This window comes from Diplodia corticola (genome assembly GCF_001883845.1).
Source record: "Diplodia corticola strain CBS 112549 chromosome Unknown scaffold49, whole genome shotgun sequence".
In the NCBI taxonomy this organism is placed as follows: Eukaryota; Fungi; Ascomycota; class Dothideomycetes; order Botryosphaeriales; family Botryosphaeriaceae; genus Diplodia; species Diplodia corticola.
In genome coordinates, this window is record NW_017971528.1 from 1 (window position 1) to 21,575 (window position 21,575).

General features: G+C 56.9%; 7 protein-coding genes across 7 annotated transcripts; 4 read left to right on the top strand and 3 right to left on the bottom strand.

Moving 5' to 3' along the window:
• Positions 1-238: 238 nt before the first annotated feature.
• On the bottom strand, positions 239-1,820 carry BKCO1_490001 (fad nad-p-binding domain-containing protein; the record flags this gene model as incomplete). The annotated part of the gene is made up of 4 exons (XM_020276520.1): positions 239-759; positions 856-972; positions 1,020-1,448; positions 1,664-1,820. The coding sequence occupies 4 exons, from the start codon at positions 1,818-1,820 to the stop codon at positions 239-241; spliced, it is 1,224 nt and encodes a 407-aa protein (XP_020127627.1).
• A 1,321-nt stretch (positions 1,821-3,141) lies between these two features.
• Positions 3,142-8,364, top strand: BKCO1_490002 (cnh domain protein; the record flags this gene model as incomplete). The annotated part of the gene is made up of 3 exons (XM_020276531.1): positions 3,142-6,600; positions 6,652-7,332; positions 7,384-8,364. The coding sequence occupies 3 exons, from the start codon at positions 3,142-3,144 to the stop codon at positions 8,362-8,364; spliced, it is 5,121 nt and encodes a 1,706-aa protein (XP_020127626.1).
• A 1,635-nt stretch (positions 8,365-9,999) lies between these two features.
• BKCO1_490003 (dynein light intermediate chain) lies at positions 10,000-11,795 on the bottom strand (the record flags this gene model as incomplete). Its single annotated transcript, XM_020276542.1, has 4 exons — positions 10,000-10,134; positions 10,212-11,371; positions 11,422-11,577; positions 11,642-11,795. 4 exons carry the CDS (start codon positions 11,793-11,795, stop codon positions 10,000-10,002), a joined length of 1,605 nt encoding a protein of 534 aa, XP_020127625.1.
• A 579-nt stretch (positions 11,796-12,374) lies between these two features.
• BKCO1_490004 (bax inhibitor family protein) lies at positions 12,375-13,454 on the top strand (the record flags this gene model as incomplete). The annotated part of the gene is made up of 3 exons (XM_020276553.1): positions 12,375-12,578; positions 12,629-12,699; positions 12,863-13,454. 3 exons carry the CDS (start codon positions 12,375-12,377, stop codon positions 13,452-13,454), a joined length of 867 nt encoding a protein of 288 aa, XP_020127624.1.
• A 235-nt stretch (positions 13,455-13,689) lies between these two features.
• BKCO1_490005 (uncharacterized protein) lies at positions 13,690-14,466 on the bottom strand (the record flags this gene model as incomplete). The annotated part of the gene is made up of 3 exons (XM_020276564.1): positions 13,690-13,857; positions 13,914-14,264; positions 14,458-14,466. The coding sequence occupies 3 exons, from the start codon at positions 14,464-14,466 to the stop codon at positions 13,690-13,692; spliced, it is 528 nt and encodes a 175-aa protein (XP_020127623.1).
• A 675-nt stretch (positions 14,467-15,141) lies between these two features.
• BKCO1_490006 (protein bima) lies at positions 15,142-17,746 on the top strand (the record flags this gene model as incomplete). Its single annotated transcript, XM_020276575.1, has 4 exons — positions 15,142-15,481; positions 15,548-15,721; positions 15,771-17,611; positions 17,666-17,746. The coding sequence occupies 4 exons, from the start codon at positions 15,142-15,144 to the stop codon at positions 17,744-17,746; spliced, it is 2,436 nt and encodes an 811-aa protein (XP_020127622.1).
• A 1,472-nt stretch (positions 17,747-19,218) lies between these two features.
• BKCO1_490007 (1-acylglycerol-3-phosphate acyltransferase) lies at positions 19,219-20,704 on the top strand (the record flags this gene model as incomplete). Its single annotated transcript, XM_020276586.1, has 4 exons — positions 19,219-19,559; positions 19,982-20,079; positions 20,145-20,432; positions 20,526-20,704. The coding sequence occupies 4 exons, from the start codon at positions 19,219-19,221 to the stop codon at positions 20,702-20,704; spliced, it is 906 nt and encodes a 301-aa protein (XP_020127621.1).
• Positions 20,705-21,575: the final 871 nt, after the last annotated feature.

Consider the following 21,575-nt stretch of genomic DNA (forward strand, 5'->3'; position numbering starts at 1 on the left):
CCAATACTCCTCCATCTCAAAGTCCTCCCACCGCGGCCACCACATCAGCTCCAAGCAATCAACGCACCCGCGACCCGGGCCCACACCACACCACACCGCCGCCTGCCTGTCCATCCTCGCGGCCCCCCTGCTTGAACCAGCTGCTGCAACGGCTGCGTCCACGCCGTGCGCGCCGCAGGAACGTTCAGGTCCGCGTTGCTGCCGGAACTTGCCGCGCGGCGAGAGCGACTTGATGTGCTCAGTTTGCGCTTTCGTGATGGCGAGGTGCGTGTAGTGTAGCGCGTCCAGCGTTCGATGAGCGGCATGAAGCTATCCCGTGGCCGAGGGGGCCCGTACCTACGGCCCGCTGGAGGAGAAGTGGTTGGGGGAGGTGGGGATGCCGATCGCGAGGTGGGATGTCACGTCTGGTTCGGGGTCGGAGGCGGCGGCGGGTCCAGAGGTCGCGGAGGTCGCGGCCGTGGGCGCGGAAGGGGAAGGAGGGGAGCCAGGTGGTGTCGAAGCCGGTGGCGCAGATGATGGCGTCGACGGTGTGGTGGGCGCCGGTGTGGTCGGTGAAGCCGGTGGGGGTGATTTGCTGGAGCTGGTTGGTGTAGATGGTGGCGTGAGGGGCGGAGAGGGCTTCGAGATAGCCGGGCGCGGGCGTGGGGCGGCGGCAGCCGGGGTTGAAGTCTTTGGGTATTATGGCGGAAGCTAGGTCGGGGCGCTTGGAGAGCTTGCGGGCCATTTGGTCGTGGGCGAAGTCGCGAGCGATTTTGCTTTCTGGTTGGTAGTTGTCAGTGACTAGGGGATGCAAGAGGTCGAAGGGTCATGAGATGTTGTCCGATGGTTTCTGTGTCTCTAGCTGATGAACCATACCTGGAGAGCCTTTGATGATGAACTTGAAGCGCTGGTTCAACTTGTTCTCGATCTGTTTGCGGTACTTGAGATATTTGTCTGGGTTCTGCTCAAGAAAGCGGAGCTGTTCGTCGCTATCTGTCAGAACGTTAATATGAACAGGCAAACGATGGCGGCGGACGCACATGCGAAGTTTGCACCATCTGGACCGGCCCAGGTTTGAGCGAAAACTGCAGTGATCCATATCGGATTGCGAACCCAGTGATACAGTTGCTTGACCTTTGGTGTGATAGCAGCAACTATCTGGACACCACTACTACCAGAGCCTATGACGGCGACCTTTTTCCCGCTGAGGTCGTAGCCTTCCTCGTAGCTAGCGCTGTGCATCAGCTTTCCCTTGAAGTCATGAAGGCCAGGGATATCCGGCCACTTCCACTTGTGCAGCACTCCGCCAGCGTTGATGAAGAACTCGGCGACGTCGTCAAACACCTCGTCCGTCACCAGGTTCCTGATCTTGAATCTCCACACGCCAGCGTGGCTGTCCCATTCGGCCAGTTCGAGCTGGTGCCTCAAGTAGACGTATTTCTTGATGAAATCGTTTTCTCGTTCAATGTCTTTGAGATAACGCCAAATCTCGGGCGAGTACGAGTAGAAATGGGACCACTGCTTAATTTTCCAGGTAAACTAGTAATTGACTGACGGGATGTCGCAAGCACACCCTGGATATCTGTTCATAAGCCATGTTCCGCCAATGTCGTGGTTCTTTTCATAGCACACAATGTCAACGTTCTCAAGCTCTTCTTCGGCTTTCTTGAAGAAGTTCAGAGACGAAGCTCCGGCTTTTTTCGCTTGGTCCCCATGGGCTGCTCCAGGATGCGGTAGCCATGCTCGTCAGCCGCTGGGACGTAGTCATCATCGCTGAACTGCAGCTGTTGGTGCGCCCCGTTGGTGCCAGCACCGTCGGCGGACCCTGAGCTAATGGCCATTGCACCGGATCCAAGAGAAATTTCAGTGGCACCAGTCTGGATTGACGTCGATCAGCTCGCTTGCTAAAACGACTGAGGACGCAGGTGGTGGTACAAGAGCGATTGCGTGCTAACGCTGGGGCAAGGGGGTTGATGTAAGCTGACGTCGGGACTGCAGAAGTGATGGGAGTAGAGAAGAGCAATCCGGAGCCAGAAGAGCTGGCGAGAGCAGCGGCGGTTGCAAATGCACCCAAGATATAGCTAACAAGCACAGCATGTATACGACGGACATAAGAGCTTAAGTGCGGGGTCGGCGTGAGAGTACCCGAGGACGGCGTGTGAAAGCGAGGTCGCAGGTGGCAGGCACGCGCACAGCATGCATTCCATGAGGACTGTTCGCTCGTTCGCCCGCTCAGAACGTGGCGATCGGCACGGCAGATGCTCGAGCAGGCTGACGGTGCAGCGCGCGACACCACGTCATTCCGGCTGCATTTTTGGGGGCGGGATGAGTTGGACTGCATATGATTGCTGGACCCGCTGGCTGTATCGCAAGATGCGGAGAAAGGGAGGTCGCGCGGGTGCGGCCTGGCAGCCTGGCAGCCTGGCAGCCTTGCGACGGTGCCTGGTCCGCTGGTCTGCGCCCGGAGAGCGCCTTGGCGGAGCGGCGCGCGAAACGGCCACAAGGCTGAACGACGAGGGCGCTGTGCCTTTGCGGCGCGTCTGCGATGGAGTGAGCGGGCAGCCGAGTACGTACCTAGACGTTGGCTGCGCCCCGCCGACCGTGGTGGCTGTCACGTCTGTCACGTCCTCATCAGCCTCAGCAACGCCCAGCCGCGCCGTGCTTCGGGCTCGAGTGGGCGCGCCTTCTCATTGGCCCGCCCAGCGCGACAAGCCAACAGCCCGCAGCAGCAGTCGACGCCTGGGGAGCCCGACGGTCTTGTCAGACACCACCTGTCAACCAGGACCTCCGAGTCCCCAAACCGCCTGTCCGCCTGCGCCGTGCCGCCTCCCTCGAGCCCCGAGCCCCGCGCCGCTGCTGCCTGCCCGCCGCCGCCGCCGCCGCCCGCCCGCCCCAGCGACGCCCGCCGCTCCAAGACGAGCTCGTCCGAACCAGGTAGCTCGGGAAGCTCTTCCGCCGTGCGGCCCCTGTTGCGACACCGCCATTGTCTGCGCACTTCGCCGCTCCCGACAGACGCGCGACCACGCCCATGTGGACGCCGCAGCCCTGCTACGCCCTCCCGCCTCCGCGCTGATCACCCACGCGCGCCGCCCTGGTGCATGACCTCACCGGAGACCCTGCCCGCGCCCAAGAGCAGACCCCTCCCCGCCAGCCGCCGACACCATGTCCTACTACCAGAACGGCTCGTACTATCGCCCCGGCTCGTCGCAGCAGCAGCCCTACGCCAACAACAGCCCGTACCAGCCCCGCCGCCCCAGCTTCGAGAGCGGCGACGAGGCTGCCTTTGTCACAAACGGTGGTCAGGATGGATACAGCTACGGCCAGAATGTGGACCGCCGACCCAGCTACGCTGTGCGCCACCATGATGAGCTCTTCATGCAGGACGCGTCGAACCCGCCGCCCGACATGCCCGCCACACCGCTCGCCTCGGACTTTGGCTCGCAATACCATTCCGTGACTTCGCCCACCCAGCCGGCCTATGACCCCCGCCAGTTTCCTGCTCCGGTCCAGATCCCGAATCCACAAGCCTACGGCGGAGTCAACCGGACACATTTCGACGCTGCTGCCCCGCACCAGCCCTACAATCCCGCCGCTTACACGGAGAACAACCTCAACCGCAGTGGCACCACGGCCGGTCGAGGTTATGGCTATGGCTACGATGCTTATCCGACCTCGCCTACCGCCCAATTCCCATCGCCCCAGCTCCCTTACCAATCTCAGTACTCTCCCAGCCGTACATACAGCCGTCCCTCTGTACAATCCCCAACATATTCCAATTCCCCCGGCTCCGCTCCGCTGCCTCCTCGACCCTTGGCATATTCGCCTTCCGCTGCGCCTCCTCCTCTGCCCGTCCCTCCTCATGGCGGCGGATCTCCACCGGCTGACTGGCAGGAGCAAATTGCGAGACGGCCGTCCATGGCCTCGGTCTACAGTGACTTGAGATACAACAACCCGTTACCTTCGCCCCCAGTGAACCAGGATGAACGCCGACAATCACCACTGTACTACTCGAATCCACTCCCTCCGCTGCCTTCGCACTCCCCGCAAAGGACCGGTACATCTGGCCGCCATCCTCAGTCTCGACCGCTGCCCGGTCCTCCACAAAGCGAGGGCGCTTATGGACGAACAGATAGTAACGGTAGTCCGTACGGCGGCCAAATGACGTCTGATGATCTTTATGACGAAATTGAAAATGCAGTGTTGAACGCTGGAAGTTCTCCGAGGATCGATGTGGACCAACCGGATTATCCTTCGCCAAACGGACAGGATGAGCCGTTTTTCTATGCATCGCTTTCGGGGGGTGGAGTCGCGGCAACAAATGGCCATTTGGCGCCAGAAAACCCGGCGCACGCTGCCTACAGTTACAGCGACGAGAGTGATGCGGAAGCCGCTGCGGGCTTGGCGGCTCTGCAGATGGCCGAGGAGGAGGAACGCAGGGGTAGCAGCGGTGCTACACTTTTCAGCGGCTACAGCACCATGCAGCCCCCGTCATCCGCAGCACCGGAACCACCGACCCATGAGTCGACAGCAACAGACGCCGTTTACAGCGATGATGATATGGCGGGCATCGACTTGGGTGCTTATGCTGGAAATTTCGAACCGCACTTTACCTACGGTGGAAATCCAGCCGAACTCGCCAGTGGGCACATTGATCGTTCTGGAAGCCAAAGCCAAACTCTATCGTCGTCTGGCTCGCAACGCAAATCCGGAGATGCGAGCGATGCAGATGCATACGATCCCATTCATCCCTTTCCTCCGTTTTCCAGCAATGCAAGGGTTGACACATTTGGCACTGGCGGGTTTGCCGAGCCGGGTGCCCACAGACGTCGCCTGAGCTACGACGAAGGCGATGAATCTAGTTTGATGGTGTCTGAAACATCAACAGCTGCTGAGCCGCCTGAAATGTTTTACCACCCAGGTATGTCGCACTCGCGACCGCTCCCGCCACCACCAGCGGGAGAACCCAACTTCACTCAACGACAAAGCCCATCATACGGTTATCAACAGGGCCGCGGGACCTATCCTGCCGGACCTGATCAAATGGTCACTCCAAGCGGCGCGATCGTGCCGAGATCGACTTCTCTCGTCAGTCACAGCCACACGCCTCAAGCTGTGCCGCCCATCAGGTCGAAGACGGATGCCGAGGAGCGACGACTGCGCAGCTCTGGAATACGTACCTCAGCTTTATACGAGAAGGACTCTAGCAGCGAAAACCTGACTCCGCCTACGGCCAGCACAATGACTCTGGATCTACCTGCACTCCCCACCGGCAAGCGTTTCAACCCACAAAAGCTAACGCCAAAAGACTACGCGAGGTGCACAGAGCCCTGGGCGCTAAGCTCAATTATTGCCTGGTTGCGAATGATGGCCGAGGGAGAAACCGACTTGAAGGAGCATCTCATCACAGACGGACTAGTGAATTTGTTCACTCACAAGGTCCCAACGATGAACGTAGCAGATGCTGAAACTTTAAGCACTCAAGTCGTCCAAGAGATGTACAAAGTCGGGACGCTCGAACACGTGGAGGAGTGGCTGAAGTTCACACCGGCGACAACTTCTGGTGTCCTCTTCCAGCTTTCCAAAGCTGGTTGCTATGCGCCAACACTTCACGAACACCACACCCTTGGGCGCTGCTACTCCTACCACTGTCAAAGGACGTTGAAGAAGATCGATCTCCATGCTCAACCATCCTTGAAAAGAGGTGAGGATTGGCTATCGTTCTACAAGATCAAGAAAGAGGACATCCCGGAGACCGTTGGCAAGAAGGAAGTCGAGAGGCAAAACATCCTTCATGAAATTGTGCAAACCGAGGATAACTTCATGGACAGCCTGAATGTTCTCCGTGAGCTCTACCGTGATGGGCTTATGCAAATGGAGCCACCTGTCATTCCCCCGAAGAAGTTGAAGGGATTCCTTCGAGACGTATTTGGCAGAGTTGATGCCGTCAAACAATCGAACGAAGAGCATCTCCTGCCGCAAATGAAGTACCGACAACAGGAACAAGGGCCCTGGGTTGCAGGCTTTAGCGACATCTTCCGCGAATGGATTAGAAAGGCTAGAGGGGCATACATCGACTACGCGGCTGCTTTCCCATATGCAACATTCCTTGTTCGACAAGAAGCGGAGCGAAACATTCTTTTCCGGAGCTTCTTGGATCAAGTGCAGGCCCACCGGTCGTCAAGGAAGCTTGCCTGGGACAACTATCTCAAGACTCCAATCACAAGGTTACAGCACTACGGCCTTCTGCTCAGCACTGTGCTGAAGCGTTCGATTGTGGACAATGAGGAGAAGAGGAACTTGCAGATCGCGATTGACGAGATTAAGGCTGTCACCTTGGAGTGCGATGCGCGTGTGGCGGAGATGTCTCGCAAGGTTGATCTAACCGACCTCCAATCCAAGCTCATCCTCCGTCCAGGCATGCAAAGAGTCGAGCTAAACCTCAACCATCTAGGCCGAGAACTCATCTACAAGGGCGACCTTCAGCGCATGGGCGGTACAAGATACACCTGGCTTGAGACCCATGCGTTACTTTTCGACCACTACCTTGTATTGGCAAAGACAGTTCATCATCGAGACGTAGAGGGTGGCGCGAAGCAGGAGAGATATGATGTCTCTCGACTGGTAAATCCCCGCCTCTTGGTATTGAATACCCATGCTGACACTTGTCCGTAGCCGATCCCGATGGATCTATTAGTTCTCGAGGGTACCAACGACGACCCGGTGGTCAAGTCTTCCGTCAAGGGTGTGGCAACCGTTGCAGCAAATGCTAGACCAGACTCTCGGCTTCGCGCTGGATCAGCTGCGAGCCCCGCTCCAGGAACAGTTTCTCACGTCAACACGGGGTCTTCCATGGGATCTAACCTGACCAGTGCGTCGGCTAACAAGGGCATGATAACGACGACTGTCTTGGAAAGCCCCAAGGATGAGAAGATCATGTACCCATTCCGCGTCAAGCACCTCGGTAAGGAGGTGTATACGCTTTTCGCGCCGTCAGCACAGAACCGCCAGGACTGGTGTGAAAAGATCTTAGAAGCGAAGACCAAGCACGCTGCGGCTCTGTTTGCGCAGAACGCAGAGCCGTTCCGTTTGCGTGTTATGGCTGACTCAGCATTTGCTTACGAGGGTGGAACGACTGGCTCTCAGAGCATCACCATCAAGGGCACTCCTCTTGACCGTGCGATCGATGATGTCGAAAAATTATTCGCCAATACAGGCCGCCCAAGCCCTATTTGCAGAGCTCGCGTCAATTGCGCAACGGCTTTCATGCAACCATATGGCAAGCCCATGGTGGCCGTCGGTACAGACTATGGCGTGTACATCTCGGAAACGGCTAACCCTCGCGGCTGGTCAAGGGTACGATTGGAATTAGTACATGATGTCAAGAGATTTGCTAATGGAAAACAGTCCATCACGATCCCGAGAGTTTCGCAAATCGCCGTCCTTGAGGAATTCAGCATCATGCTGTTGATCTCCGACAAGAGCCTCATCGCCTACCATCTTGACCTTGTATGTCCTATCGGAGGTACTGCAGGTAGCAACAACAACGACTCGTCCCGCCGAGCTCCCCAGAAATTGTCGGGTTCGCGTGATGTAGGCTTCTTTGCAACAGGCAAGATGAAAGATCGCACCCTCGTTTTCTACAAAAAGCGCGAAGGCCTCTCGTCTACCTTCAAGGTCCTCGAGCCTGTCTTCCAGAAGAGCACCGAGAAAAAGAGCCGCTGGCTCCGTACCGGCCGCACCGAGTTCTTCCGCGACTACGACGAGTTCTACATCCCGACCGAGTGTTACGGCCTCAACCTGTTCCACTCTTCCCTGGCCGTCTCGACATCCAAGGGCTTCGAAGTGCTCACCCTCGACAAGAAGCAGTCGTGGTCCGTCCCGGACCTGAAGGCGAGCCACGTCGCGACCATCGCGTCGCGCCTGCAAGGGCTGGATCCGCTCGGCATGTTCCGGCTCAGCGACCAGGAGTTCCTGCTCTGCTACGAGGAGTGCGCCGTGTACGTCAACAAGCACGGCGACGTGTCGCGCTCGGTCATCATGGAGTTCGTCGGCAAGGCCAAGGCGGCGGCCCTGTACGGGCCCTACGTGCTGCTCTTCGACCCGGACTTTGTCGAGGTGCGCAACGCGCAGAACGGCCGCCTCCGCCAGGTCATCCCCGGCCGCGACGTCAAGTGCCTCGACGACGGCCTCGGCCTCGGCGGCCACTGGGTCCAGCCCGGCGCCAACAACGGGCAGGCGGCCCCGCAAGCGGCCCAGAATGGGACATATGGCGGTACTGGGGCGGCGGTGCACAGTCGTACGGTCAAGTTGGCGATGCAGCATCCTAGGCATGAGAAGTGCCAGATTGTGGTGGAGTTGCTGTTGAATGAGGGGCAGAGGGACTAGATCACGGAAGAACGAGGAAGAGAAGCTCGGATTTTCTGAAGAAGCGATGATGAAAGCGGACTATAACCACGAAAGCGTGGGGTCGATTGAGAAAGAGGGGAAAGGAGCGAGAGAAGGGGGGGAAATGGGCGAAGATTTGCTGAGGATGAATCTGGTGGTCCTGGGGCGATTTGTTCTTTTTTGCTTCTTCTTTCTTCGTCCTCTTCTGCCTCCCCCTTGGAGAGATGCTTTGCACTTTTTTTCTTTTCTTTTTCAACCCTTTTTGAACTTGTGATACCTAACCATACCTTCTGAAGCTGTTGGTACGCCTTTTGGTATTAACTTCACCTCTTTTTTTTTTCTTGCTCTTAAGCCGAGCTTGTCTTTGTATGTTCTTTTAATGATCTTGTTTGATGTCTGATAATGTGTTCTTTATTATATTCTTGGGAAGCTGATGAGGACGGCGGAGACACTTCGTGACCAGTCATCGTCGTCGTGGTCCGACGAGAGACCCTCTTGTGATGGTGATGATGAATGGACTGATACTTCCACTTCAACCGGTTGTGTGTTTTTGCGAGTGAAGAGATCATGTCGGACGGTGATCACAGCTGGACACAGGAAGAAGCTTGTTAACTGGATGTCTCATTATTATACGCTGCTACTACGTGGTGTTTATAGAGGTGAATCGAAGAAAGGGACACCCGACAAGGGTGTTTGTTGTACAAGATAACACGTTGCTGAAGACTACCCTGTTGGGTTGATGATGACGATGAGCCTCAACGCTATTGAATATACGTGATGTCCAATAGGTTACTTACATGATACTTGGTGGATTCTCTGAAAGCAATCAACCGAAACCACGCGGTGGGAATGAAGCACTATCCATGCGAAAAAGGACCAAGCAGGTGCGCGCCACCGCTTTTGTTCATTTGATGTTCTACCAAGATTTAGGAAAAAGAAAAAAGGGGGTATATAAAGCCATAAGCCAAGCCACACATACGCACCCTTGCCCTCGCCCCCCTTCCTCCCGTGTGTGAACACACATTTGAATGAAGAAAAGAAAATGGAGACTCAACCACACCATATACATCCCTTCACCATCTTGACGTCTTTTTTCTTTTTCCCCATATCGTTTGTCGTCGACGTATCGCTTCATCATTCATTCTTCTGGATATCTTTGCGCGTAGCGCGAGCCGGGCCGTAGCCGTAAGCCGCTGATTTCTCATCCGCCTTCATGGTCCCCACCTCCCACCGACCCAAAAAAGAGGATTCTGCCTTTGATCTCCAGCCCCTCGCCTTCCTCCCCCCCCCCACCTTCCCCAGAATCCCCAATCACCCTTCCTTCCGACCTCTTCAGCTGAGGTACAGAACACTCTCGTTCTCTCTCATTCTCTCTCGTATCCGTGGCCAGTAGTTCGCCGTTTTGATCGTCATCCCCACGGCCCTGGCTGCAATAAAAGTCGTAAATAGAGAGGACTCCCTACCGACCGGAGCCAAGCTTGAATTTCACCCAATCAATGCAATATGCATCTTTTTGCAAGGACGAGAGCCGCAAGGCCCCCTTGGTAGATAGAAAGCCCGCGGACTACAATGTCAATCGCCGATGGTTGGTTGCCGGCAGTTTGTTGGCCCCCTTCGATGGATGGGACGTTCTGTTCAAGAGCGTGGGCTGCTCGTCTTCTTCATCAAGCCGGCGAAGAAGTTGGCCAGGCGTTCGTTCTCGGTTTTGCCGTCGTCGACGGGGCTGGTGACGCCGCTGTCGCCAGTATCTTCGCGGCTTGCCTCGCGGTCCTGCAGGAAGGGAGATTTGTTAGCGTCTGGGACTTTTTTTTTTTTTTTTGATGAGTGAACGGTTGGCTGGAACATACCTTCAAGCGCTTCAACATGTCGTCGGCATCGACCTGGATACCGCCCATGTTGAACTGAACCGGCCCAATGTGCTCTTCCACAACACCACTTCCCGCGTTGTTGGTACCGGAAACGGACGAATCTCCCGTGCCGTGGGTGATGAACGCGCCCTTGTTCTTCTCTTTGTTGGCTGCGTTCTTGACCTTCTCGTCCTCGGCTCGCAACTTGTCGAGAACCTCGAGCTGGCTACCCAGGAATACCTGGTTATCCTGGCTGTCGGTCTCGATTCCGTTTGCGCCGTTGATTGTGTTGACCGGTAAGCCTTGGGCAAGGAGAGAGTCCCGAGTCGGGTCACGAATAGTCTCTTCGTAGATGGCGACGGCTGGCGACTCCTCTTCCGGCTCATGGCTGACGCCGTTCTGAATGACTTCCTCGCCATTCTCGTCGCCGTTCAGCGACGGCTGTCGTGGTTGGGGTGCTTGTATGTCAACAGCCCATGCCTGGCTGATGCCTTCGGCATCGAAACCGTCGCGCAAGACACGAATCTTCCCCCAAGAATCCCAGTTGGGCGGCACAAGAACGCGGTCGCGGTCGATGACGTTGTGCTTAAGTGAGTTCTTCTGGAGCATGGACTTTATGCTGAGGCTCGAGTGCACGAGCGTCTGTAGCGATCCGGGCGCCGCGGGCATCGTGTAGATGAGCGATGCGCCGTGCTTGAGCAGGATGGTGCGCATGTACTGCAGCACGAAGTCGAATTCCTCTTCCTTCCACCCGCGCTCCCTCTCGAGTGCCTCGATCTTATCAGCGTTCTGGCACACAACGCAGAGTGGTATACCAAGCGGCTCGTCCCATTCGCCAGGGCCGACGGGGATCGATACGTCCCCGTCAGCTCCGGTGCCCGGAGTGCCGTCGAGATTGTTCTTGCGCCCCCGCTCTTGCCACGACACGATGTTCTCCTCCATCACGTCTTTGCAGTCGTTGTCCAACGAAACCATGAGGGACCGCAGGACGCGGATCCACTCGCGCAGTTGTCGGATCCACAGCCACGGTTGTGACCAATCCAGTAAGATGACTATAAGCATGTTCGGCAGTGTGCGCGGGGTGAGCAGCGGCTTGAGAAGCGGGGTGAAGGAAGGCGAGGGATCAGTGAGCAGGTAAAGGGACAGGCGAGCGAGGATATCTAATGCAATCAGCATCTGGCGGGCGAGATGTCCAAGGGCATTGGCGCACCGTCTTGGTCGGCGTCGAGGACATCCTGGTAGGTATAACCGAGCGCGAACTGGTTCGCGATGGGCGGTCTGCGGCCGCGGTCCGGCGGCCTCCTCCGGCCGTTCTCGTCCATCGTGAGGGATTCTAGGAATTCTTTCTGCGTGTCGGGCGTACCTCCTGTGGGCGCCAAAAATTTCCTGTTAGACTCTATGCATTGGTACGGTAGTTGGGCTCAACCGACCAAGGACCAGCAAGCTCTTCTCCGGTAACCGCTTGCCGCTGGAGACGCCATCCAGCATGGACGACCAGATGTTCTTGTTCTCATCTTGGCTGTGAGGACGGCCAGGCGAGCTGCTGCGGTTGCTGTAGGACGATATGCGGTGTGATGCGGACATGGTGGACGTTGAGAGCGCGTTGTGCGGGCGGTGATAGGGGCAGCGACGTGCTCAATGGGGGATCGGCTTCGGCGTAGACAAGGCACAGGGTCTACGTGGACATGGCGGTGGCGCGATGCAGCGAGTCGTGGGCGGTGTGTGCGAGTGGGCGGAGTGGTGTTTGGTGCATCTCCTGTCGCGCTGGCGGCGTTTCTGGGGAGGACGCGCTGTTCAAACACATGCCTGAGGCCAAAGCTTGGCGCCTCCAGGGCCCGCGTCCGCCGCCGCCGATCTTGCTGCCCGGTCTGAGCTCCTGCGCAGCGCCCGCATGAGACTGCAGCTGCGCATTCTGGGCGCAGAGCTCTCTGATAGCGATCAGCACAGGGAGGCGCGCCTTTGACGTACTGCTGGCCTGTCGCGTTGGGCGCATTCCTGTGCTGCCTGCCTGCCCGTGCCGCCCACCGAGGCCCCCGCGCCGCAACAAAGCTAGGCGCATCCGTCATAAGTACTTTACTCCGCCGTCCGTCCGTCCACCAACCCTACTAATCTCGCCTACAACAACCAGCGCCCGCTCGCGAACTCCACGACCGCTTCCCATACATGAGCCACCCCAACACAAACTACGATACCATGGCCGCGAACACGAAATACCAGCCTGCTCCGCAGCGCGACTCGTTCGATGAGGAGGAGGCGGCGGGTTTTGGCCACGCGCCACCCGCCTACGAGGCTGAAGCTGCCACCAACGCCGCCCTGCTTTCTGGCGTCGCGCGTGGCGAATATGATAATGTGCCGGACGATTTCAAGGTACGAAGCGCTCCGATATGCGTATTCGAAGGCCTGCTAACGCGCCGTAGTTCGGCGGCATGGTTGCTGAGGCTACCCTCGACATTCGTATGCAGTTCATCCGCAAGGTCTATTCTATCCTGTAAGTCGTCACCTTGTGGGCGTATAGAACGTAATATGGTCTTGAGGTGGTTTTCTGGGATCCAACACGATACGAGCATGAGAAGACGCCCCGGTGGAGGCTGAGCTCTGGCGGGGAGTGGTGGACACGGCGGGAGGACACGGCTGCTAACAGCGTCCTACAGAACTGTCCAGCTTCTTGCGACCTGCATCATGAGCTCAATCTCGTTCTTCAGCGTGGGCTACAGGACCTGGATCCAGGGCCACCAGTCGATGATGTGGATCTCCCTCTTCGGCGCCATCGGCTTTATGCTCCTCACTTTCTGGAAGCGCAAGTCCTACCCGACCAACCTGCTGTTTCTCTCCGGCTTCACCCTTTTCGAGGCATACTCCATTTCCGTGATTACCTCCTTCTATGAAGTTTCGATTGTTCTCGAAGCTCTCATCTTTACCTTAGGCATCTTCGTTGCTCTCACTGTCTTTGCTTGCCAGAGCAAGTACGACTTCACTTCCTGGATGCCTTACCTGTTCGGCGCCGTCTGGATTTTGATCCTCTTCGGTTTCATGTCGGCTTTCTTCCCTTACGACAAGAAGGTCGACCTGGCCTATGGTATTGTTGCTGCCTTGATCTTCAGCGGCTACATCCTGGTCGACACCCAGCTGATCATGCGCCACTATCACGTTGAGGAGGAGATCGCTGCCGCCATGTCTCTCTACCTTGACATCATTAACCTTTTCTTGGCCATCCTTCGCATCCTGAACAACCAGAACGACTAGGCCAATTTCGTGGTCCATTCTGCGGAGAGACACTGGGGTTGACTGCGCTTCCACGCGCTCCTTTCCTGCTTACTTTGTTCACCTGGTACACGGCGTTTTCGTGGAGGCCCCTCCACACAACTCAAGTTGATGTTGTAATAAAATGCTTTCGTTAGTTTGCAATTATTAAACAATCCAGATTGCATGTTATGTAAGATTGCCCTGCTTGGTGTGCTTCGTGCTTCCCAAATGACTATTACCTGTACTGCATTTTCTGGCCGCCCCGCTTCTCGAGCTTCTGCTGTCTCTTGCTGCCAGTCGAGACACCCTCGTCGATTCCAGGACCTGACATGCCAGCCATCTTCTGCCTCGCGCCGATGAAAGTCGTATAGGTGAGATAAACGGAATACAAGGGCACGACGAGCTAAGCGATATGAGCATCTTCTGGGCCGCTGAACGATTCTCGGTTGCTTGACTCACCCAAATCCACCAAGCGCCATCACCAACAGCAGCGACCATGACGAGACAGCCCTGAGTCCAATATAGAACGTCCCACATCCACTCCGTCAGACCCTGGGCCTCCAAGTCTTCTCCGGCGCGGCGGAGCTGGCCGGTTTCCTTGTCGTATGTCGGGCGCGCAATGCGCTCAAACCAGAACTGTATGATCCATGACGGCAAGGAGCACAGTATGTAGACGGTGATGGACCGTCCAGACCACGTTTTCGAAAAAAGGAATTTCGACAGGAGGAAAAAGCAATGGATGCCGAGGGTGATCAGAAGCGCACGGTTGAGCTGTTCCTTGTTGCGTGCGGCAAGCTGCTTTTGCGATTTCTGGAGGCGGTTAGTTCCAACTGAGTGACGTGGAAGTCTGTAGAAGTGGGCGGAATAGCCGGTCTCTGAGGTGTAATTGATAGAATTGGAGGATATGTGATCGTTCGAGACCCCAGGCGATGTCTAGACATGCTCCTGGAGAAGACGATGATCTCATAACGCTGGAGGGGACATTCGCAAAGGTGCAGCATACCTGAGCCATTGTGCGTCGCGATGGTGTGCGTTCGAGAAACAGGGATGCAGGCGGACCTGGTCGCGGAGGCGGGAGACGCGTGGGTGTTGCGAGTGCGCGTGTTGTCGGTTCCGGCAAAGACACGCGTCGAGAGCGTGAGAATCGATTATCTACAGCGGAGATGGAACTTTTTGGCTGGAGTGACGTTCTGGCGGGCAGTCTCTGGGGGAACCCTAAGCGCGACCACGCGCTTGCCCGAAGCGTTTAGAGATCGGCGGGAGCCTGTCCGCCAACCGCCCGGGCCTGCACAACAACAGAGAGCGTCCCGACGAGACTAGCCATCGCAATCGCGCATCCTCGCTTCACGCCACGCTGCTCACCTGTCGCGCGACCCGCCACCCTCGAACCTTGCTAGCCTTCATGGTCGCACACTGACGGCGCCGTTTCCGTCCGTCGCGCCGCGTGTATTTCCGCCGAGCTTGCGTCGCTCTGCTTTGTCGTGTCCGACAGCCTGTATACACAAACACCCCGGCTCTGGTCCTGCGACAACTCAGGCCTGCATTCATGGCGTAAACACACCGCAAGCTCCCGGCCCTTCTCCCATCCGTTCTCGGGGGCTCTCCTTTGCCCATCTCCATCTTCAAACCCTGTTCCGCGCCAAACCTCCATCTCCGTCGACCACGTCGACGCCCACCAGCCGCCGCCATGTCTCCCACCCCGAATCCCTACGTCGCAACCCAGCTGCGGCAGCTCATTTACTATCACCTCGACAATGACTTCGTGCAGAATGCACTATTCCTTGCTGGCCGTCTGCATGGGCAAGAACCGCGCAACCCCGATGCCGCCCACTTGCTTGCTCTCTGCCACCTCCGCCTTGGTCGCTTGAAGGCCGCCTACGACTACAGTCGCGAGAAGGGTTTCCGAGGACAACACATGGGCTGCGCTTACGTCTTTGCGCAAGCTTGTCTGGGCTTGGGGCGCTTCCCTGAAGGCATAACGGCGCTGGATCGCGCGAGAGGTCATTGGGGAGGCCGGAATCACTGGAGTAAGTACAACCCACACGAGGACATTGCCAGCGGATGTCACATATTAACTAGACTTCTATTGCCAGATAAACATTCCGAGACGGCGAGGCGCCACCTTCCGGACGCTGCTGCTGTGAACTGCCTTTTGGGAAAGCTGTGGCGAGCTCACGGAGACGTCCACAAGGCAATTGCATGCTACGCCGAAGCTCTCAAGCTCAACCCGTTCATGTGGGATGCGTTCCTCGACCTTTGCGAGACCGGCATGTTTTATGGTTCCATTGTAGGCTTATAGCTGCTAACACGTAGCAGGCGCCGTCATACGCCCTACCAACGTTTTCAAAATGTCCCCGGAAATGTCAGCATTACTATCGGCATCAAGCGCCGTCCCTGACTCTCCACCCGCAAACGCTCTGAATGCGGCTTCCAACGGAGTGTTCACCCCTACTCAGGATCTCTTCAATCCCGGCCGGCCAGAGAATGTCCAGAGGAACGCGGGCGGACTGTTCGCAAAGTTCAACGCCATTGCGACGAACGGAAACGGCCAGCAAGTACTCGACGTGGAAACACCGGTTGGCAATGGTGGAGCCTACGACGAAGACGTCATGATGGGCGAAGCAGGCGGAGCACCAATGAATCGGGCGCCAAGCGCGGAGCCGCCACACGCACCAGCAAGGAGATCTCGGCAGGTGCCGTCCATGACGGACTCTGGAGTAGAAGTTCCCCGAATGAAGTCGATAACCACGCGCAGTCGTGTAAGGTCTGGGACGGATTCCAGCGACCATGCGGAGCCAGTAAAATCGTCCATGGTGGGTGCTCAAAAACGAACCGTTTCTGGTAATATGGCCCACGCCAGCACATCAGCTGGCAACCCTGCGTCTCAACCGAGGAGGAGCCATCGACTAATGCAATCCGTACAAGACCACATCCGGCCCTCGGGAGGCAGGTCCATGACTTCAGGAAAAAGTGCGGAGACTCAGGAAAGAGAGAAGAGAGAGCTGAGAAGAGCTCGGCTACCGACTGCGGCAAAGAGCAGCAGGGCTGGTACCTCTGCTGTAGGAAGAGTGATTAGCGGTAATAGGAAACCCATCGAGCCGGCCGAGCGAGACATGAAGGAAACCCGATCCCAAAGTGCTTTGGCCGGAAACATCACGTCGGCTGCGCCTCCGAAACAGCAACAGTCAGCCGCAGCTATCGAGGTTGCGAAGGAGCGGGAAGCTCTGCAATCACTGCTAGACTTGTTCTGCAAGTTGGGAAACGCTTACTATCTCCTCAGCCGGTACTCTTCCGAATCCGCGTGGGAGGAATTCAACTCCCTCCCTGCCGCACAGCGGGAGACGCCTTGGGTGCTTGCTCAAATGGGCCGTGCACAATACGAGCAGGCAAGGTACAGCGATGCTGCTGACCTATTTGAGAAGGTCAAGAGAATTGCACCTTCGCGGATGGAAGACATGGAGGTCTACTCGACTGTTCTATGGCACCTCAAAGGAGAGACGGACCTTGCTTACCTTGCGCATGAGCTCATCGAATCCGATCGACTCTCCCCACAAGCATGGTGTGCAATCGGGAATTCATTTTCCCTTCAGCGTGAGCACGACCAAGCGGTCAAGTGCTTCCGGCGTGCCACTCAGCTCGACCCCAAGTTTGCGTACGCTTTCACTCTCCAAGGCCACGAGCACGTTGCGAACGAGGAATTCGACAAGGCGCTTTTGGCTTACCGAAGCGCCATCGCCGCGGATAGCCGACACTACAACGGCTGGTACGGACTTGGCCGGGTGTATGAAAAGATAGGCAAATACGAAGTTGCTGAAAAGCATTACAAGAACGCGCACCACATCAACCCGAGGAACCCTGTTCTCCTGGTGTGCATTGGCGTGGTTCTGGAGAGGATGCGGAAGCCGCAAGCAGCGTTGCTACAATACAACGAGGCATGCCGGCTCGATTCTCGGAGCGCTCTGGCACGGTTCAAGAAGGCGAGAGTGTTGATGAACTTGAGGAAGACCAGAATGGCACTCGAGGAGCTGGAAATCCTGAAGGACTTGGCGCCTGATGAGGCCAACGTCCACTTCATGCTTGGCAAGCTGTACAAGATGATGAGAGATAAGACGAGCGCGATCAGGCACTTTACCATCGCGCTCAACTTGGATCCAAAGGTATGTCGGACTGTCCCAGCGCTGATGCTCGCGGAGTTGTTAATGTTGGTTTAGGCGGCGCAGTATATCAAAGAAGCGATGGAGTCGCTGGAAGACGACGAAGACGATGAGTATGACGATGACGACGGCGCTTGAGTTGGCCCCCTCATTGCTATCATTCCAGTGCTGTGTTGAAGTTTCCGGGAGGGTGTGGAGGCCCTACCTACTTGACCGCCCTTGCACCTCTGCATCACCCCACAGCGCATTTAACGTGTTGCATGCCGTCCCTCAACAAAATTAGGCCAGGTGGCAGTACCACCGGGCCTTTGGCTGTGCACCTTTCCTTTGATGCATCTCCTTACCCTAACAGTAGTCGCTTCATTCAGTTGGCGCATGACGATTGGATGAAAGGCGATGAATACCACACCTCAAAATTTTGATTTTGGCGAAGCGAGCATGGCGGCGTTGAGTTTGGGATTCCCTCGGACTTCTCCTTTCCATGTCCGCGCATTGGGTTGGCGTATAATGGCGGGTTTTTCATAATGGGACGGCAAGCGGGCTTTTCTAGTTACTGTACAGTACCCCCCTATCAGGGACCGTGGGCTTGTGGGGAATTTGGGTTGAGACACGGGAGGGTCCAGGTTGCGATGGAGGGCGGCATTAGATAGTTCTTGCAGCACAGCCGAGTAGCTGCGACGGGCGTGGAGTCTGGAATGAGAGTGCTGGTTGGCTGCACTCTACTTTTGGAAGCGTAATCCCCATGGCCGCGTGATGGGCGCTGTGAGCAGAACAGGCCAGAAGCCAAGATGCAGGTGCAAGCTTGTGATGCGTGTTGGCTGGTGGCGGGCGCGATCAGCTGCCGCCGGCGCCGGCCAGTCGGCAGGCGTTAAACTTCCCTGATCCCTGCGGCTCAAGCTCGCTCACCGCCCGCGCTCGCAGTTGCTGGCCTCAGCTCAGCGGTCGGCTACAGAAAAAAAGCCCCAGCTCCGACATCCCACCTCAACAACCCGCACAGCTGACGCCGCCTGCCACGCCCCACCTCTCGTCTATCCGCCTTTCTGCCTCTTCCTCCTATTTCTTAGCCCATGCTCTCGTTGTTGCGCTGTCAATTGCTCTAGCCCCTCTACTCTCGACCTGGACCCTCGAACCCAAGGATTCCACCCATCACGCGCTTCCCGACTCAACCCTGCGACTGACCTACCTCGAACCTCGGCGCACTCTCCGCCCAACCCTCCGCCGAGCGCTTCCCACACCTTCTCAACCGCCGATAGAGACACCAGAACCCACGAAACACACCCCGCGCGAGCAACCTTCTCACTCCTTCCCCCGGCGCCCACAGAGGGTTCGACAAAAAGGCAGCGAAGCCCCCATAAAGCTCCCTCCCACGCGCCACATCGCCGACGAACGGCCGCACCCGAAAGCGCCGCCGCCTCCGCCGCCGCCGCCGCTGCTGCTGCTTCCCTCCTATAACTTAAAACCCACCTCCACCCAAAACCGCCGGCGCGTCGTCGTTCGAACGAAACACACCTCCTTTTCCCTTCCGCCTTTCCGATCCTTTCCCTTTCTTTTTCCTCGCCCTCTTTTTTTCTTCCCTCCCCTCTCTTTTTTTTTTTTGTGGTTTTCCCCCGATGAGCGCCACCCTCCTCCGCGCCCTCGTCGCCATCGTCGCCTCGCCGTTCCTGCTCCTCGTCCTCGCGTGGGCGCTGCCGCCGGGAAGCAAGCCTGCGACGATGCTGTCGTTTGTGGCGCGCGCGCTGACGTCGGTGACGGCGCTGATCGTGGCGGCGTGCTACGGGGTGGTCAGCAGCGCGGTGCTGCGGACGGCGGGGCACGGCGGGCTGAGCCAGTGGACGACGGCGCGCGCGTTCAAGTGGCTGATGTGGTTCGGCGTCGGGGTGGGCTTCGTCGTGGTCGAGGGCGAGGAGCATTTGTCGGAGCGGCCCGCCGTTTTTGTCGGGAATCATCAGACGTGAGTGTTTTTGTCCCAACCCCCCAACACCTCCCCTTTTGCCCCAACCCTTTTCTTTTCTTCTCCTATTTTCTCTGGTTTTTTTTTTCTTCGGTGGGGGATGAGGTGAGGAAAGAGATGGGAGCTTGTGGGGGCTTGGATGTGGTGGTCAGAGGCCTGGAAGAAGGCTGGTTGGAGCACGGGGCGTTTGGAGGTTGTATGGATGGAGATCTGGGGAAATAGTGGGGAAAGGGTCGTGGCATGACAGCGCTTGGGATTTATGTGGGGAGGTAACGAATCTGGTCATGTCTCTGCTGGGAGTGTGGCGCTTGAAGGGTGGTGGTGGAGAGGGTGCGGGCAGGAAATGATTTGCTCGCGTCGCCATGCCGAACTGCGAGGTTGCATTTGAGAGAAGAGGTTTCGCTAACATCCTACCCTAACAGTGAGCTTGACGTCCTCATGCTTGGATGCGTCTTCCCCAAGTACTGCAGCGTCACCGCCAAGAAGAGTCTGAAGTACACTCCCTTCCTCGGATGGTTCAGTGAGTCCCGTCGGCCGCACCAGCATATCGATGGCCGCAGTTTGTTAACCGAGTCGAAACTGCAGTGACCTTGTCCAAGTCCGTTTTCATCGACCGTGGTAACAGCAAGACGGCCCGGGCTGCCTTCGACGGCGCCGCCAGCTTCATGAAGAATGAGAAGCAAAGCGTCTACATCTTCCCGGAGGGCACTCGCTCCTACGCCGAAGGCCCCGAGCTTCTGCCTTTCAAGAAAGGCGCTTTCCACCTTGCAGTCCAAGCCCAGGTCCCCATCGTCCCCATCGTCGTCGCAAACTACAGCAATGTGTTGAGCTTCAAGAAGAAGATCTACAACAGCGGCGTCGTGCCTGTAAAGGGTGAGTTTGCTCTTTTCTCCCTACTTCTCTTTTGTTTGTCTGGCATCGGCGTGGTGGGCGTAGTGCTGGATGCTAATCTTGTGTGCGATTTAGTTCTTCCTCCCATCCACACCAAGGGCCTGACTGCTGCCGACGTCGACCGTCTGACGACGCAAACGAGAGAGTCGATGCTCAAGGCGTTGCAGGAACTTGCCCACAGCGAGAAGGGCGAGGCGGTCGCCATGAAGGCGTCGGGTGCTGACCATGCCCCTGCTGTGAAGAAGGAGTTGTAGGCCACGGTCCAACCTCCGCGGGTCCGAACGTTCGGACTTATTGAGGCAGTGAGATGAGGGGTAAAGGGGCGGTTCTTGGTTGTTGTTGCGAGAACGGGAACGCGGGGTTTTTCGGAAACATTCGTGCGTTTTCCCCGCTCGAGATTTCTTATTGCTTTATTGTGCTGTATACCTCGAAGACGATTGCATTTGAACGGAGTTCCTTCCTGCTGTAAATGGCCCCATCTACTGTATCTGTCCCCGCGCTTGAAGCCATTTGAGGTCTTTTATTGCTGCTACCCATCGTTAAGACAGAACAGACAGAACAAGAGATTATCAGTCATGAGCCGGTGCGGCTACTGTGAATGATGGGAAGGGTATGTGTCTTCTTAACCGCGTGTCAGAGGTATTGTGAACCTTTGTGTGGGATGTCAAAGTCGGTTTTTTGCAAATGGCCATAGAATTCAACAACTGATATTAGTAGGTATCTTCTCCAACATGCGAACACCAGAACGAAGTACGCTATACCATGGACCACAAAAAACGGCAGTGTGGAAGTCATGGAACGAACACCTCAAACACACCTACGCTTATGGCGTCCCAAAAGAATAAAAAGGAGAAAGAAAGAGAGAAAGAGAGCAACATACCGAAACAAAAACGAAGGGGACGGAAAAAAACAGTTTCAGCCAGCCACTAACATACCACCCACCAAAGCGACCCCTCCAAAAAAGAAAAAGGAAAGAAAAAAAGAAACCAAACCAACCCATGCCTCTCCGGCTCCTCCCGCCTCGTCCACACCACCACCACCGATTCCACCACCGATTCCACCACCCCGCCTGCGATTTTCACATACGAGCCGATCGTCGTCGTACACAGCACCGAAACGCAGGGC